This window comes from Pagrus major, chromosome 13 (genome assembly GCF_040436345.1).
Source record: "Pagrus major chromosome 13, Pma_NU_1.0".
NCBI lineage: Eukaryota > Metazoa > Chordata > Actinopteri > Spariformes > Sparidae > Pagrus > Pagrus major.
This window is the reverse complement of record NC_133227.1, coordinates 4989468-5007693: the sequence shown is the minus strand read 5'-3', so window position 1 is coordinate 5007693 and position 18226 is coordinate 4989468. Positions and strand designations below refer to the sequence as shown.

At 41.0% G+C, this 18226-nt stretch overlaps 1 protein-coding gene across 2 annotated transcripts; it reads right to left on the bottom strand.

Moving 5' to 3' along the window:
* Positions 1-879: 879 nt before the first annotated feature.
* On the bottom strand, positions 880-11025 carry gucy2d (guanylate cyclase 2D, retinal). Of its 2 annotated transcripts, XM_073479644.1 has the most exons (19): positions 10911-11025; positions 10158-10853; positions 9758-10059; positions 9294-9663; positions 9099-9183; positions 8878-8986; positions 8632-8751; positions 8437-8517; positions 8075-8251; positions 7828-7984; positions 7309-7458; positions 6761-6909; positions 6503-6666; positions 5361-5553; positions 4901-5075; positions 3352-3450; positions 1672-1766; positions 1498-1580; positions 880-964 (listed from the first exon to the last, which is right to left on the bottom strand). In XM_073479644.1, the coding sequence occupies exons 1-19, from the start codon at positions 11023-11025 to the stop codon at positions 880-882; spliced, it is 3405 nt and encodes a 1134-aa protein (XP_073335745.1). The 2 variants fall into 2 exon arrangements, with proteins under 2 accessions (XP_073335745.1, XP_073335744.1); XM_073479643.1 differs by having other exon boundaries at positions 10158-11025.
* Positions 11026-18226: the final 7201 nt, after the last annotated feature.

The window sequence follows — 18226 nt, the reverse complement described above, 5'->3', positions numbered from 1 at the left end:
GTTAATGTGAGACAGTCATATAAGTCAAATCAACACTCCTATCATAGTAATGGGGTAAAATGTTAAAAGTAGATATTGCATTTTACATTAACAATTAAATATAACATTTAATGAATAAAACAGATGTTTTGTTTGACGTAGTTTGACGGTTTTTGTAAAATACGGCTGCATTAGTCCAGTTTGACCTGAGCTCTCAACCCTAACTGACCTGCCTGCTGCTGTCCATCTTAAATAACAATGGAGATGTCTGTGTTATTTTAAAAAGGCTAATGCACCTAAAGTGAGTGCAGCATTGACTTTCTCATACCCAAGATGAATAGTGGAGCAGTATGGAGAGTGTTCATGAAGAAATCTCTCTATTATCTCTACAAAGCACAAAGATCAGTAATAATACATACAGTACATGGAATAGACATCAGTCACAATCCTTTTCTTGTTAAGTGATTACTGTCCTCTAAACCAACACCTGTAATTCAGGTTTAGTATGCATATTGTGTTGTGGGATTACTTTTCTTTTCAGTATAAAAACAACTGTTGAACAAATATAATATGGACAGAAGCCTCTTTTCAGTTCTTATTTTTGCATCTTGGCGCCAGGTTTTATCGCAGCACCAATGTGGTAAAACTATGAATGGAGAGACTCTCCCAGATTATTTTGGTATAAAAAAAAGATTTCATCAATTAGGAAAAAGTGTGAATTCTCACATCGCTGCTGCTGGATTTCATGTTGAGCGTCGCGCAAATTAAAGTAGATTGTAGCTGAATGTTGCGATGTTCAACTTTCCATTCGCACATCTCTCTCTGTGTATTCTTTCATGGAGAAATCTCACTTTTCATTCTGGGACACCAGTAAAAAAACAGACAAACAAAAACATGAGGCTAGCCCATCTTCTTCTGTCGATCCAGGAATTTCTGTCTTCTGTCAGGGGGTACCTCCTCTAATGAAATGCCGTGATTGCTTCCCCTGTAATAAGAAATGCAGCTTTTTATGCCCTGTGACTCGGACACGGAGCACAACACCACATAATACTCATACAAATGGGTCATTTGATAACATTAGGGGTCCAGTGAGTAGGATTTAGTGCCACCTAGTGGTGCGATTGCAGATTGCAACCAAACGAACACTCCTAGTCGCTAAAACTGCAAAAAGTACAGAAACATGAGAGGCCCTCTCTAGAGCCAGAGTAAGTTTTGTTCTTTCGGGGCTGTCGCAACATGGCAGATTCTGTGGAAGAGGACTCTCTCCCTCTGTAGATACAAAGGCTCATTCAAAGGTAACAAAAACACAGTGATTCTTAGTTTTAGGTGATTATTCACTAATGAAAACATAATTATGAATATTATATTCCACTTCTGCCCCAAATCCCCCTGAATCCTACACATTGGACCTTTAACTTCTGCTATAATAATCTCAAATCATACAGTTCAAATGCAAAGATTCAATCAGGTAAATCACATTTATGCGCATGTGGAGGAGAAACAAAAACAGTCACTTACCCTTGAAGGTCTGGAGGTATAGGCAGAGGCTTGGTAAAGTCCTCCCTCCCTACCAACCAATATGTGTTCTCAATGCCTTTTCCCTAAAAGAATAATCATTAGCATTCATTAGCAAGTATTACGATGCTGTGCGCCTTTTTTTGTGTATTTTTTTTTCTTCATTTTTTTATTTACCTTTAACTCGGTCAAGCCTCTGACTTGAATCTTGTATCCCAGCTTCAAGCTGTTCAGGACATCAACTGTGCTTTGGTTGACGTGGATTCTGTAAGCTGTGGAGGCAAATAAGGAAACATCCTCAGCATGTGCGCAGTGACGATGCTTTGATATCAGGTATATTTGACAAATCTGTTCTGGCTGTGGTACTTTCCAGGGTTTAAAATGATTCTATCTGAGACTTGTGTAAGCCAGGCTGTCATTTTGTATGAAGCCACTGGGTGGTAGTAGACTACTCATCATTGCTTTACCCTAATAATCAGTACAGTCATGCAGAAAATGCATAATTGTTTTATTAAAAAAGTTTGAAGGTTTGAAAGTTTAGTTAAATTTAAATAGTTTCATTTATTACAGATTGACCTTCTGGGAGCGACACCAGCATTCAACAGTTTGTGTTTCTTCATTCCTTCAATAATGGCTATTTTAGCATGAAAATAACAGAATAATTCAGACACCAAATGTATTATTAAACTTGAAATAGTTTTGGCCCTGAGGGAAGAATAATTAAATTAAGAAAACCACAGTCCCACAGTGCAACATGCTGTAATCATTGTTTGATTGATTCTAATTTTGTTTTCCTGTGAAAAGTGAAAGTGACCTAAATCAATTATTGAACCTCAATGGTGCATTTGGTCTCTAATTGGGACCCCATTTTTCTTTGGGCCCTCTGCAGTCTGCTCAGTTTTTATATTGAAAGGGTTTAAATTGATTTGTCAGTATATAGTATGTCCGCTGATGATTCTGTGATCCAGTTCCAATAGTGCTAACCCTACACTGACGCCAATTTATATTATTAAAGGATAAGTTCAGCAAATAATCGAAAGTTCAGCCTGTATCTGCTCACCCCCATGCAAATAGAAAGTCGGTCGAAGTTTCGTAGTCCACAAAACATTTCTGGAGCTTCACAGCAAAACAGAGTTCTCCTTAACAGCTGAGGTTGATGGGGACTTGTTTTAAAATGTAAACAAAACAACAACTGAAAATGAACATAAACAAAACATTATAATAACCCCATACAGCTTGCCCTGAGTAATCCAAGTCCCTGGAAGCCCTGAGATCCAGGTTAGCATTAGCATGCATCCCATCTGAAATGGGAGCATGAGCTCGACTGCGTGTCCAGGGAGTAAATAATGTCTGGATCTCTGGGCTTCTGCAGACTTGGATTACGCCGGAAGATTTGTATGGAGCTGTTTTATGTTTATTTTCAGTTGTTTTTTATGTTATCCAACAGGTTTGAACAGGACTTTTTATTCATTGAAAGAAGTTTAGTCATCTCAGCCATCTGACTGTAATGGATTAGGCTTTTGTGGCAGTAATGTACATCAAATGTGAGAGTTTTATTTTCTAAAGAGAAGTAAAGAGTTCGTAGAATACTTAATTGATACCAAATGCAGAGGGTAGCTGAGGCAAACTCGGTCATTGACGACATTTACACTGAAAGTTCCAATGGCCTCTAACTCTACTGATAGTCTTAAAGGATTAGTAAGGACTGCTCACTCAAAGCCCCGTTTAGCCTCAAGCAGTATGCACACCAACTACACCGTGTCCTCACCAAGTCAAAATGTTAAAAAAAAAAGAGAAAAGAACAGGAACAGCAACAGCAACTACTCTGATGTAAAGAATGATATTCGAGACACTCACGCAACCCCGTGGACTCCATTCGAGATGCTGTGTTGACAGTGTCTCCAAACAGACAGTACCGAGGCATCGTAAGACCCACCACTCCTGCTACCACTGGGCCTGCAAACAGGGCATGAAAGAAGGTTGGTTGGGCTTTGAACAGGACACCTCTCTTAGGCAAGCAATGTGTTATATTATAAACCATTTTGTGTGTCAATTTTTTTGCATAACACTGTAGACTCACTTTGCAATATATCCCCCCACATTTCTAAATCTGTTAGCATTGTGATAAAAGTAAACAATTATTTTCTGAACACATGAGAGTGCACTACCACTTCTGTGTGCATAAAGAAAGTCATAGAATTAAAAATCCAGCGTATGCAGTGTTTTAATTGGATGACAGCGCTCTAAGTGGATAGTCTTTCACTGTTCCAGGAATAAGTTCCAGACGAGGATAAAGGAGGTAAAAATACCTCCTTGTCTTAAAGGCTTGGGTTCCTGGATTCTTATTCCTCTGCATCGACTTTTTTTTTACCCTTAAAGCAACATCATGCAAGAATTGGTAGACTTGGCACCCCTAAACAGTGTTATTCACTTTTACACCACTGTCGTAGGCTCAAGGCCCAGACACTCCAGACTGACATCGAAGAACTAGCAGTGAAGAAGGCCGGCTTACAACTGCATCGCCTCACGTTGCCTTGAAGACAAAGCAACGACTACAGTCGGCGACCAAAAAGCTTGTACAAAGCAATGCTTTCTCCACACCACTTTCACTAATATAGCCACTGCTAATCGAGAATATGTCTGAAAAACAGTAACAAATGGCACTGGCAAATAGCAGAGCCAAAATTAAGGAGAAACTGCTCTAAATGGGTGAAATCATGGATACTACAGTCACTGGCTCAAAGGCCTTTGGTCACCGGGTCATATTTTACGTAGAAAATATTTTCCTGTTTTCCCTCTGATGTCCTCTGGCTGCCCGGCCGGGGATTTAAGGGATTTCCTGATGGACAGATAGCTTTACTTGTTGCCAAGGTGACAGCTAATGGTGCAGTTAGCAGTCCTATTAGGTCACTCTCCTTGTCGAACCACTCCCCGCCTGCTTTCTCCACTGGGTCCCCCCTCCTTCTGGTGTTAGAAAGCTGCTGTGCTAGGGGTGTAAACACTGACACTCTTGCGGTGATCTAAGTCCCCAATCCAAGCAGAGTCTGCTAGTCGGACCACTAGCTGCACAGCTAACTAAGCTAACTAGCTACAGGCAGCTACAGTTAGCCACAGTTAGTGGTTACTTGTACGCAAGTCACAGAGTTATTTTCTCAATTAAACATTATCCAGTTTCACCAAAATCAGTGAAAAAAGTTATGTTTTTCTGCCTGCAGAAACATCCTGAGAATACTGAGCTAGCTTCCTCTCAGCCGCATACCCATAGTTAGTGGTATGTGACCTAGTGCCGTAAAGTGCATAATGTTGCTTTAAAGAAAAGAACTTTACATATGCAGCATGCTGGTGTAGATCATGATGATTAGAGCATAGTTTATCACAGCACAGAAAGGATGAACATATCGCTCACCAGAGTGCAGACCAATACGGATTCTGACTTTGAGATCAGGCATGTGCCTCATCTTGAAGGTCCCAATGCAATGGAGGATGTCCAGAGACATGTTGGCCATCTCAGCTGCATGACGGGTGCCGTTCCTATTGGGAACTCCTGAGGCTACCATGTAGGCATCTCCGATAGTTTCCACCTTAATACAGGAAAAATTGCGGTTCAATACACACAAGGTGAGGTTTTCTCTCAGTAGTCCAGCACTGCAAATTTTGAAAGTACTGGCCACCACAAAAAAAAAAGGGAATTCAATAAATGTTGGGTGTATTGCATCGATTAAAGAATTCAAGAAATGTTAAAAGTTTTGTTAAAAAACTGAAACAATAACTTATAATTTATAGAATTAACAATTTAAATAAAACAAAAAGTGTCTGTTGTTATAGATACCCACATTCGACCAAAAACACCCAAAAATAACAATCACCTTGTAGACATCATGCAGTCCAATGATAGCATCAAAGAGTGTGTAGAGGTCATTGAGTAAGTCGACCACCTCGATGGGTTCGCTGAGAGCTGAGATGGTGGTGAAGCCCACGATGTCACTGAAGTACAGCGTGACCTCGCTGAAATGCTCGGGTTTGACGGGCTTGCCTGTCTTCAGTGCCTGGGCCACAGACCTGAAGGAGGAAGATGATGAGTGGAGGACGGTCAACAGACATTCAATCTCTATGAGTTAAACTAATTATGATTTTTACTATTATTATTGATTGCAAAAAGACAAAATGAAGTCTCTTAAAGTGTAATGACTCTCTCCTCTCAATATCCAGTTAATGGTGTAATACAGGAAAGCATTAAATTTGATCTAATATAATAAATATTTAATTAAATCTGATTCAACTAAATTCAAAGTTAATGTAAACACAATGGTCTTTAGATGAGGACAATTCTGATCTGAGAGAGAAACCGTTTTAGTGATCAGTTGCTCATACTGACACATATCATGCATTATTGTAAATTTATATTTTATATATATATATTTTTTAGGACTGGTGACAGAAATTAATTACTGATTCATTATAAAATTAAATTTGAGCAGTTTTATAGAATAAAATCTCAAAACAGGACACACTGATTGATTTAATATGGTGATTTTATACTGAGCACTTGAGGTTAAACATCACTTCCAGTATATTTTGTTATTTTTAATATTCCCACAGTTGCTTAATGCAGCAGAACAACAGCTATATACTGAAGGAAAAGTCTGAGACAAAAACAAAGAAACTTAATTTAATAACAATCTCACAACGATTTCTCTGCGGCCTTGACTCTGCTTCATTTAGCACAGCTGGTTTGATCTCCACAGTTGAATTATTGTTACATTTCTGCAGAAAACCTCAGTACCACTCCTATATGTCAAGGAGCAGCCACCATGATGCATATATGCTGTCTCTGACCTTTGACCTCCCTGAGGAAGTAAAAGGAGCATCATGTATTTATTCTATTGTAATTGTGCTGATGCCTCCAGGTGCTTTTTGTGCTCATCAACCTAAAAAGCCATGACTCAGAGCATGACACCACAATTTTATTATGTCTGTTATGTGACAATTAACATTGCTGGACACTCACTTGGGCAACATCTGAGCCAACAGTTTGTCTGTCTTCTGTCTCTCCACCTCCAGCTCCTCTGTCCTCTCTCTAATCAGATCCTCCAAGTTGGATGAGTACTGCTCCAACATGCGCAGCATAGAGTCGATGATGTTGGTCTTCTTTCCCTTGGTGATGCTCTTGAACTGTCACATGGGAAGGACAGAACAGAGATGTCATCTCAACATACTGTATAAGGAGGAGCAGATCCGGATCAAAGTGTGTTTTCAGTGTTTTTACCTGTTTGAAAATCTCCTCAAAGGTCGGCCTCTTCTCCGGCTCTTCACTCCAGCTCTGTTTCAAGACTTGTATCACGTCTAGTGGGGCCTCGTCCACTGACATAAGAGGCCGACACAATGGAGGAGGCTCTTTGACCTTGCTGACAATTTCTGTCAACACACACAAACAATCACGACCATACAGACAGGAACACACACAGACGTAAGGCACAAACATAAAATGTTGAACTAAAAATTCAACTCAACTGTCATTGAGAATAAAAAGCAGACATAGTGCAGCTTTTTTCAGCAATGTTTGTTGCTAATGTTTGTCATTTTCTTTTCAGCTCCGTGTGAACACTTTGCATATTGAGGGTGTGTAATTATCACCAAAGGTCAGTCATTTGCCTTTCTCTCAGGTGGGGAGCATGAAGTCCAGGGCAAACACATCAATTAGCGACATAGATATTCCAAAAGTATTTAGAATATGGACACGGCCCCAGTAGCTTCTACTACTTTGTTGTTTCCTTTCATCACCATCTTTGGGGTTACTAGAGCCACATCACTCACCCTTGGGAGGCATATCCAGCATGCAGAAAGGTGAAGAGCGGCAGATGACCTCCTGCGCGACAATGGAAAAGCTGTAGACATCTCCCGAGTAAGTGCCCCTCCTCCTCTGACCAGGATTCCGCAGCAGCTCAGGAGCCGTCCAAAGCAGATCTTTATTGAAAAAAGATGCACAGTAGACCACAGTCACACGGTGTTACATAGTATTACATGATACAATAGGAAAGGCTAAATTAATTCTAAAATATCAACACACATCTTGTACACATTTATTTAAATCTGGAAGTAAGGCGCATTAGATGTATTCAAATGGTTAGGAAGTGGTTGAATGCTAATTTTAGCTAATTTTAACTATCCATTGTATTTTCAGTTGCTGATCAATCTTCAGTAAAGTGATATTGATTTGTCAGATTCCCTACATTACCTTTACTTGCAACCTAAAACACAGCAGCATGACATTTGAGCTTTCCACCCTGAACATGACATCAAAAATGTTTTGTTTGTGGGTGTGCATGAACTCACCTTCAGGCTTTTCCTCTTCTGTTTCAATGTTCTGGACAATCAAAATTTCATTGAACCCGTAATCCGTCACCTTCAATACAAAGCGCCCGTCTACCACACAGTTACGGGATTTGAGCCGACCATGGATGATGTCGCGGTTGTGCAGATACTTCATTCCCTGATGACAGTTTGTGGAAAACGTGTAAGTGAAGAAAAACATGAAAAGATGGGAAATTACATAACAGTGGGTAATTTTGTCTGTCTTTACCCGAATCAGATCCATTAACAGGGAAGACTTGAACATCCAGTCAAGACGCACTTCCTCGTTGTTCAGCAGATCCTCCAAGCTGCCCCTGCTGCAGTGCTCGGTCACAATACCAAAGATCCCAGAGTCGAAGAACAGCCCCAAGAACAGATTGATGTTCTCATGCCTCATGTCTCTGAGCTGATGGGAAGACAATCAAAACAAAGAGGTTGTGTCAGGTTTACTACATGTTGCAAGAGGAATATCACTCAGCTTGATATGTTCTTCAACATCTCTTTAGCTTCAAATTCAGATGGCAGTACATCAATGTGTGATCACAGAACAAAACCAGTCAATACACTGTGTCAGTTGTTGTTTTTTCTTACCTTGATAAAGATGTTCTCTGTGCTGTTGTTAACACCTGATATGACTCCAGCGGGGCATTTCTTCAACCAAACCCAGTCACCCTAAGATGTTCACAACACAACACAGTCTTTGTGAGACCAACAGCATCCAAAGGCTCAAGCACCAAAGTGGTAAAACAGGAGTTCGTTGAATGTGTCAAGACAAACTCGCCTCACCTCAAACACAGCAACATTCGAGCTGTCTGGTGTGGAGGCCAAGTAGCTGCGGCCAGACACTGAATGGTGAGGCGTCTTCATATCCAGCTGGCTTCTCAAGATACTTTCGTCAGTGAGCTTCTGTTCACACACAGTTCAAAAGAGGAAAGGTCAGTTTCAATCAGATGATCTTTTACAGGTGAACAACGTTCAGTAAACAGGTAAACAATACTCTCAGTATTCTAGGAGACTCAGCGCAGAACTGACCCGTTTGCTGATTTGAGTGTTGATGAAGACCAGGTCATCCAGAGTCAGGACTACCTTCGATGATCCATCGCCACCACCTCCAAAGCTGAACCCAATTCTGCCCCCTTTCCTGGACCAACACCAAGAAAACAATCATAATATTTTCTAAAAATTAGAGAAATTCAGAAAGATTGAACCAGATGAGATATCGTTTGGTACCTTTGGTATTCTGCTGTACATACCTGAAATTACCAAAGAAGTAAACCCCAATTACAAGCAATGTGATGAACAAAAGGGAAAAAAATAAAAGAGTCACCGAATCCATGCCTTTAGGAAGAGAAGAAGAGAAGAAAAAAACAGAGATTTTAATTGATTTGCATGAACTAAATCCAGCAACGTACACAGCAAGAGCTCATACCAATATCTGGTGCACTCACCTCCAGTACAGGCAAAGTATGGGCTGAACCAGCAGCCTGAGTCTGTGTAGGGCGTGCTGCCTGCGAAATGGATCGAACGAATATATTTCAAGCTCCCAGTCCTCCCGTCTGTATGAATAGCCTGCAGAGTATGAGTGGAATAAAGTGTGCTGCCCATGCCGCTGTAGTCGAGCACTACATAGGGAGCTTGCATGCCTTCACCGTTCCTGCCGCCCTTCAAGGGCTGATTGAAGCCTTCAAAATCAAAGCCGCCCTTGCTGTCAGCCAGGATCTGACCAGTTACCCAACGGCCTCCATTGGCACGGGCCTGTTCAGCAGCCATAGCTGTGTAGTATATCATGTTGTAGATGGTGCCAAAGAATGGAGAAACCTGACAGAAAAGATAGTGATGTGACGTTTGTATTAGTTTGTTTTAAATCTTTTTCTATTATCACTTCATCACAATATTCAGTAGAGAGTCTCACCTGCTCTGGTGGGGTGCTGCTGCGGATTTCATAATTGTCTTGAGCATCTCTAAAGGCTTCTTGGAAATTGCGTTCTCCAGAATCCATAGTGATGGTGAGGACCCCGTCAAAGGCTTTCCGCAGCTTGGTGTCATTGCCTAGCAAATAGTAGTGTGCATCCTTGTAGGGTAATGCGTAGAGTAGGGCGTCATAGGGGATGAACACGTAGCCACGGTCAATCATACGCATGTCCAAGGCTGTTGTCAGAAGTTGGTACTGGGTCTGACCACCAATCAGGACAGAAGGCATGCACATTATGATCACTGTTGGAGAGAAGAAAGATATAAAGCTCATTCATTTGTTTGATCCATATGGAATAAAACTTTCCAGTCTTTCAATCATCTTTACATCTTCAACTCACCTCTAACCCGGTCTGCTTCCCGCACCGTTGTCAGGGCTCTCCGGGGCCCCTCCTTGTCGTCCCCCATAGTGACCACAGGGTTGACAGGTAGGCCAAGGTCCCTCAAGGATGAGGCCAGCTCCTGTCCTGTGGCTTCCCACAGGTCTGTCTCCTCTGAGATTATGGCCACATGGGCCCAATGAAAGTACCGCAACACAGAGAAAAGCACACGGGATGACAGTGGCAGCGGCCTCAGAAATGTCGGATACATCCCTCCTTTGTTGATGTTGGGTTTGAGGCAACCCCAGGAAAGAATCCCAACGTCCCACTCCTTTGTGTACAGAGCAGCTGATGAGCAATAGCCTGGGTTTGCGGGGCCCAGGAAAGCAGCGCCATAACCGTCCAGCTCCGCAAAGCGAGCAAGGGCACGGGAGGACTTGCAGTCTTCATTGATCAGTGTGTAGTCATACCAGTAGCCTTTGTTGAGGTAGGGGTCCTTGTTGATGCGGCTGGTGGCAAGGCGGGCTGCCAAGTCAGGGAGGGCTTTGGAGTATAAGAGGTCACATGTCCAGGGTCCAACCAGGGCCACCTTGAAAGTGGTCGCCCAAGCTTGACAGGGCAGAAATAAGACAATGACTAAGGGCAAAAGAAACCAGTTCCCCCAGCAGCTCCGAAAGCATTGGGATGATGGCAACTGTGGTTTAGATGACAAAGTTCCTGATGACAATGATGATGAAGCTGCTATTGATTTAAACAGACTATTTCCACTGGAACTGTTCGTAGCCACTGTCTGCATATGTCTTTTTCTCTTCACTTTTATGGGGTCGTGCTGCCATCGTGGATGGTAGGACAGGTTGTGCAGAAAGCGAGGGTCTCTGTGACTTGCCATCTCCTCACACAGCTATTCTGATGCTTTAGACACAGAAGAGGAGTGCAGAGTTTATGGTGATTGGTGTGACAGTGAGTGTGTCTTTTTGGATGGGACTGTCTCCCTTGGCACTCAGCAGGCTTCTAGTCCAAAATTGGACAGCTGACGAAACGACCCCAAGCCATCACTACCTCCAGAAAATAAGAAATAAAGGGGGAGACAATGAGAAAATTAGTAGCGTGACAACTCAGTGTGTTCTGTTTCTGTGAAGTATCAGGCCTTCAACTGTCTCCAGGACACAGACACGATCCCTGACCTCAACTTGCTTCTTGCTGATCTGTTTTGTTTAACAGAATGTGATGTTGAATCTTATCAACCTCCATCTGTCACCTAGGACAGGGTTGCCCAGAGTGCCCAATGCTCTTGCAAAGGGAATTAATGGCATGTGTGTGGCAAGCTGATTAGCTCTGCAGGGGCCACAGAGTTTATAAAATCAAGTACCGGGTAACGTGCGGCTAAATCTGGCCTCAGTGTCTCTATTTGGTGACATTTCCCTTCTAAAGTCAATCTCTTGAGATCTTCTCAGTCATGATTCGTCTTCTTCTTCTTCAAGTTAAGTCACCCCTAAGATTCTTGAAAACAGCATCTAAATTTGTGTTACCTGCTGGAAATATATCAAGATTAAATCAAAGTACAATTAAGCTTACACTGGCGTTCAGGTTAGATTAGAAAAGACAGTCAGGCCCTATCAATGTTCAAAGATTAACTGAATTTAGAGACTTTATTGCTGAAAGGACGCTGGAAAACAACTGAAAAAATAATTTGCTGCTTTTATTGAATGTAAATAAACGATAACTATTGGACTACTAGAACAAGAATATTGTGCATTTCTTACTGTTGCCACAAATAATAATCATGTAACCATGGGAATTGACATGATTTTGTTCAGAGATATGCTTTTTAAAAATGGCTGCCCATGTCAAAAGTATTGACGTGACAGCTTAGCAAAATACCTGACCAACCTGCCAGTGGTGAGGGGGATTTTTATTGCAGCTAATTCTAAAATTCAGATCATTGCAAGCTCAGCTTGATAGAAATAAAATTGTCCCACCAATACAATGTTGGTTTATAAAGACAACTTCAAAACTCTAGACCAAAGCTTAAAATACTTAAAGTAGTACTTCTGGTCAAACAATTCAAACAATACATAAGGGGACCACTCTAGTGGTCTGGTGTGATAATGTTCCTAAATGACTTCAATCATTGTGGCATTTTCGACTTGCAACTTCTCTTTACTTATGAGCCGACATACACACTTACACCGATGTACAGTATATACATCTGCATAAGCTGATATTGGCCCGTGTAAAGCCTGGATGATTTAACGGTCTAGCTCTTAAATATTACATGTAAACCACTTGTGGTTCAGATATGACATTTTAACTGCACGAAATACGACATGGCCTGATTTCTTTCCTCATCGTCAAGCTGAGATGCAGCAAGACAGTGACGACTGACAAGCCTTCTAAAGTGGCTAATACTCACCGTGGCTTATTAGTTGCTAATAGGTTAAGAGGAGCACTGACGAATATTCTAGCCTCACTCTAACTACGGTTCTGAAAATAATAAATAGGTCAAATTATGTTAATCCCTCAAAGCCCCTTCTACGTTATATGTACAGAGCAATTTTCTAAAGGTCTATAAGAGTTGTATGAAGGGATAAGGCATAAAGGGGCATTCCAACAGTTACTGGAGTGGATAGGTCGGCTGCAACAGATTTAAACAAGCTTACAATGACACAGAATGATGGATGAATTATTGACATTAATAAAAACAGTACCTCTATTACCCGCAATACTAAAAAATCACAGTGAATATATATTTGATAAGACGCGATTCAGACCTGAAGTAGCTTTTCTACATGGGAGCCACGTCAGTGTTGGAGCCTGTTGTTGAATAGCACCATTCAAATTCCAGGTGGATTAAGTATACAGAAGTATACAGCAGGTGAAGTTATCTTTGTTCTTCCATTGGGAAAAAATATCATAGGTAATCCGAATGGCATAAAAAGTAAAAAAAATAAAAATAAAACCAAATTATCTCCCCTTGCATCCAACTTCCTCAAAGACAAAACTGAATGAAATGAAAGATCTCCTCATTCCAGTGGTTTGGTCTTCAGTTCTTGCTGTCCCTGTTTTGGACTGGGACCTACCCCAAACCACAGTGCATGGGACGGTGCGTGAGAAGAGGCGCAAGTCTGAACCAGAGTTCGGATTGGTAAAAAATAGATTGGCAGAGAGCTTGGGAGAGGTAACAGGTAAAAGAAAGGGAGGAGTGGGAAGGACTGGTAAGCTTTGACTTCTCAGCCCTCTTTAGCTTTTAATCCATACTAGTGTGGGAAGAGTGTGTGTGGGGGGAGGGCTGGAGGAGATGTTGAAGGAGGTGAAAGTACAGACTCTGGTGCTGTTGTAGCCTAGAAAATCTTTAAATCTTCACAACCATTTTACAAACCGATTTGAGCTGTAACTGGCAAAATAATGGGATAAATGAACCATTTTATTGGTGTTTGAGCCATGCTGAATTTCAGTCAGCATCTTTAGCATCTTTACTGTAAGATTAGGGGAACAGCAAAGAGCGTGATTGAGGGTCTACAGGGCATTTAAACTACTGCAGCAAGGTTATATGAGGCGACAGGTGCCTCAATGAACCTGCCTGGGTTATTACATGCAATCCTGTAATTCAAGGTAGCCATCAGTGATAGTCGCGCCGTTGTTCTGCTTTGTGTGAGGAGGTTTATTAAATTAATTATATTCTTTGCTTTGGGCACATTTAAGCTGAGAGAAATAAAGTAGGGAGTTTGGTGAATGATAGAAGATGATAAGGAACGTGAACCCAAATTGAAGACGAAGTTCATGGATTTTGATGAGTGAAGTGTTGCTGATCTGCCACAGAAAGTCCCCTTCATTTCAACCCTGAGTTCTGGAAATGAATGATGAGTTTCACACAAGATAAAATCCTTTTTGTGGTCCTTTTTTCCATAATAGATAGGACAGCAGGTATCTGAGGAACTCTCTTTCATTAAATAGAAATTCCGGGTATGTAGAGGAGGGACTGTAAATGAGTTTGCGGCCTTTTTTTCCCTTAGTTGTTCACAGGCTACTAAAAAAGCAGTTTAATGCATCAATCAAATAAATCTGATGATTCTCAAAGTTTGTTTTACGTTGCAGAAATATTTCCCTCACTAATCTGAACCTCACACCTGATAAAATACCAGAAAATGTTCACGGTAAATAAAGCTTTTGTCACATTCAATAAAATATGTCAAGGTATCTTTAACATGTCCAGTTTTCTTCCAGGGGCTTCATGAGCCTGCTGACATCTCCACAGCCTCCCTCCCTTCTTGAGGTCAAGTGTCAAATTCTGGGCAAGATGAGAGTCACAGAGCAAAGATCACCATGAGCATCTCGCATACGGGGAGTGGAGCTAATAAAAGCATAAGAACTATGTGAGCTGGAGCCGAGGGCTGAAAATATCTTGAGGTAAGCCACTGAAAGTCTGCTGTTGCCCTCTTGACCTGCACAATGTAGGGTACACTGCAGCTCTACAGCTGGAATTTAAGCTTATCAAGGGACAAGAAACTCCACACTGAGAAAACATTTAAATATGAAGATGATACAGCAGAAACATCCGTCACAGCTTCAGTGACCTCTGCCGAGCTTAATGAACATGAAGATGGTCTCCGTTAAGTGTGACGATGTGTGTGTTCTTGTTTGCCCTGTCTTGCACATTGATTGCAGCCTTGTTGAAGTAATCAGATTAGACAGGTGAGGCTGTGCTAAACTGATCTCCTGCCTGCAAGCCTCTTAGCGACATGGCTAACGGCACTGACAGAGATCACTTCGAAGCAAGGTCAGACATACAGCTGGCCAAGTTGAGAAAAGAGCTAGCATGCTACAGTAATATTGCACAATACTGACATGAGGAGACCAACACTGCCGACCTGTCATTTTCTTTTTATTGTTATTATTAATCTGTAGCATAAACTACCTAAACACAGCCATATAGCCGTGTAAAGAGACGAGGCGCTCAGTATTTGTTGAAAAATGTGACAAAATGTGTTTGTAGACTTGCTGCATCCGTCCAAATGCACTCGATCTACATTTTAATGACCTCTGTCCTCAGCAGACAGTGTGAGACTGGCATGTGTTGGTCACATGACTTTTAACGCTTCATGCGATTTACTGACTTATAAGTACATCTCTCCTGGAATTCTCTACTTTCTTTGGTGAAGCTATTTGTCAACGTTAATCAATCAAATACAGGAACACACCCTGTGGGAGGGACAATGGAGGAGCTTAGACACTTGACTCCTCCATGACCCCATGTAACTGATAGAACAAATGAATTTGGCTGCCTCCCTCGTGTGACATCACTTAATCGTTCCAGGATCACCGGCTTCCCTGGAACTTCCCTGAAAAGCATTAGATAGTGTTATTTAACTGTGCAAGCATGTAACTAGGAACCTCCTCCCTGTGTTCGCCAACACAGGGCATAGTTTTCCTACAGAGTGCAAATTTTAAAGAATAAAAGAGAAATGTACTTTATATGAATGTACCCAAACTACTGGAGTTAATGAGTGAGGCTTACTCTTATATGTCCCCTAGGTGAACTGTTTTGTCCAGTGAGTTTAACTTTATCTTAGAGGTTACGTTGCACTTTCTACTTGTCTGTTGGATTTATATACACTCTAACACTGCTGTGTTGCGGATTTTCTTTTACACCTAAAAATGGATAAGGGAAACTATCAAGCGAAGTATTACATTCGCACACAAGTCTCAAGTGAGCAGGTGTCCCGCTGTAGATGTCTGTGTCTCAATGTCATCCAGGTGTAGTTGTGGACTGTTAGGGAGCTGCAGCACCCTCTGCTGGTTCACAGCTATTTGACTGCAAACATCAGTTTAATACGGTGGCCCAGAGGTGTCAGGCCAAATACAAAAGTCACAACACAAATACAAATGCCACAACACAAATACAAATGCCACAACACAAATGCAAAAGTCACAACACAAATACAAATGCCACAACACAAATGCAAAAGTCACAACACAAATACAAATGCCACAACACAAATGCAAAAGTCACAACACAAATACAAATGCCACAACACAAATGCAAAAGTCACAACACAAATGCAAAAGTCACAACGGAAGTGACCCACAACGGAAGTGACCTAAAACGGAAGTGACCTAAAACGGGTCCGTGCATGAAGTATAATGAATCTGCATTGTTTACGTTGTATAATGAAACATCCCATTTTGGGGGTATTTCCTGTTTCATTGTGTAAGACGTGTAACGCAGCTTGTTTCTTTATCCGACTTGTACAATGAACATTGAAAAAGGAAGTCGAGTGGTGGAAACAGCCTTCAAAGTAAAAGTTGTGCGTTTTGAAGCGTGTTGGCCGCAGCTGTCATTTTAAGGAGAGCGAAATAAAATAAATACAACCTAACAACAAATAGCCTAAATAATTTAGATAAATCATAACTGTTATACAGTGATATTTCCGCCACTTTCCCACAACTGAGAGAGATAATCACCGGGATTTTCAAAGTAAACACACCGTGTTTGAGACGGAGACTGAGCAGCTGGACTGCAGTCGTCATGAAGTACCAGTGGTAAGTCAAACTTGTTTTTTGTTCACCTTATCCACCAAACGTCTCCAACCAAACACTGTTTAAATCTGTTGACCTGCCAGGAACGTAGTTAGCTGTTAACTTCAGAACAAAGCCAATGCTAACAATGCTATTTTGTTTGCAGGTAAAGTTGCTAGCTGTTGTAGCTAAACAGCTGTTTAGTTACAACAGCTGTTGTAACTAAACAGCTGTTGTAACTAAACAGCTGTTGTAACGTTATGCTAACGTCACTCGTTTTTATTATCAGCTGTTTAGCGTCATTTTAATATTTGTCCATCTAAGTCTGTGTGAAATGCCTACAGTTATGCTAGAAGTGAGTTAACTGGACCCTGCCCAGTCATATAAGTAAGGCTGAGGGGTGTTTTGATATTAATTTTGATGTATTAAACTGTAGTGTGGTCTGTGTTCACAAATGTTACCAGCAGTGTTTGTGCATGCAGACAGACTGCAAAGTAAAGAAATATTCTAAATAATATAATTAATGTCATGTATCCCTATAATTAGTGAGTAAAAACTAAAGCTACAATTAATACACTGTTCATCTGTGGATGTACAGTTGACACCATCAAAATAAAGAGGAAAGATGAACCTCGGCCATATATTTTCTTTATGCAGTCTTTATATAAGACATCTGTTTTTAAACCTAACAAAATATGTATAATGTTAAATGAGTGTAATAGCACTACACTCTCTAGTGTATGGTTTCTTTCATCAATTTGAAATAAACTTGACATCTTTGTTGTTATTGTCATTACAGCTGAAATTGAAGGTCCTGTGTCGGCCCTGTGCCTGACACTGCTCATGGCCAGGGATGATGTCTGCCCTAAGTGCAGGGCACCAATATCTCAGGAGAGTACGGTGGCTGTGGCTGGCCTGTCCAAGGCCTTGCAAGTAATTAGAGGCACTTTCTAAAAATGTGTTGTTTTTATAAATGTGTTAAGTTATATTGTTGTGACACATTGTGTTCATCAATTAAATGTTAAGTTGGAACTCAGAACCTGACTCTGATGTGTTTGTTAACTGCACTGTTCTGACATTTTCTCAATCTACACATCCTACAACACACCATTTCCTTTAGTGGGTATTTTATAACTCCCTCCACTTCTTTAAGACATTTAGCATTTTATATTATATACATTTAATAACTTTATTTCATGAATTGTTGCATTTGTTACTGTATAATTAGACCATGTGTATACCTTTTATTGATGAATACAAACAACAAATACAATACCACAGTGATTCATAATGACTTCATTTTCTGGGACCAGTATGAGCTACTACATGTTTCATGTGGGTACTGTACAAAGATTAACCATCCCTTCTGATTAAAAGACAGTGTTTAAATACAAAACTGAATCAGTGTTGAAACTCCTTCACTCCTCCTGAGGTGAGCGACACTCCTTCCACATAGATAGATAGATAGATTACTCTGTAATAAATGACTAAAAACAGATAAAAACACAGCAGTTATTACACATAGTTATTGCCTGAGGGAAGGATGGAGAACAGGGAGTGTCCGGGGTGCAAGG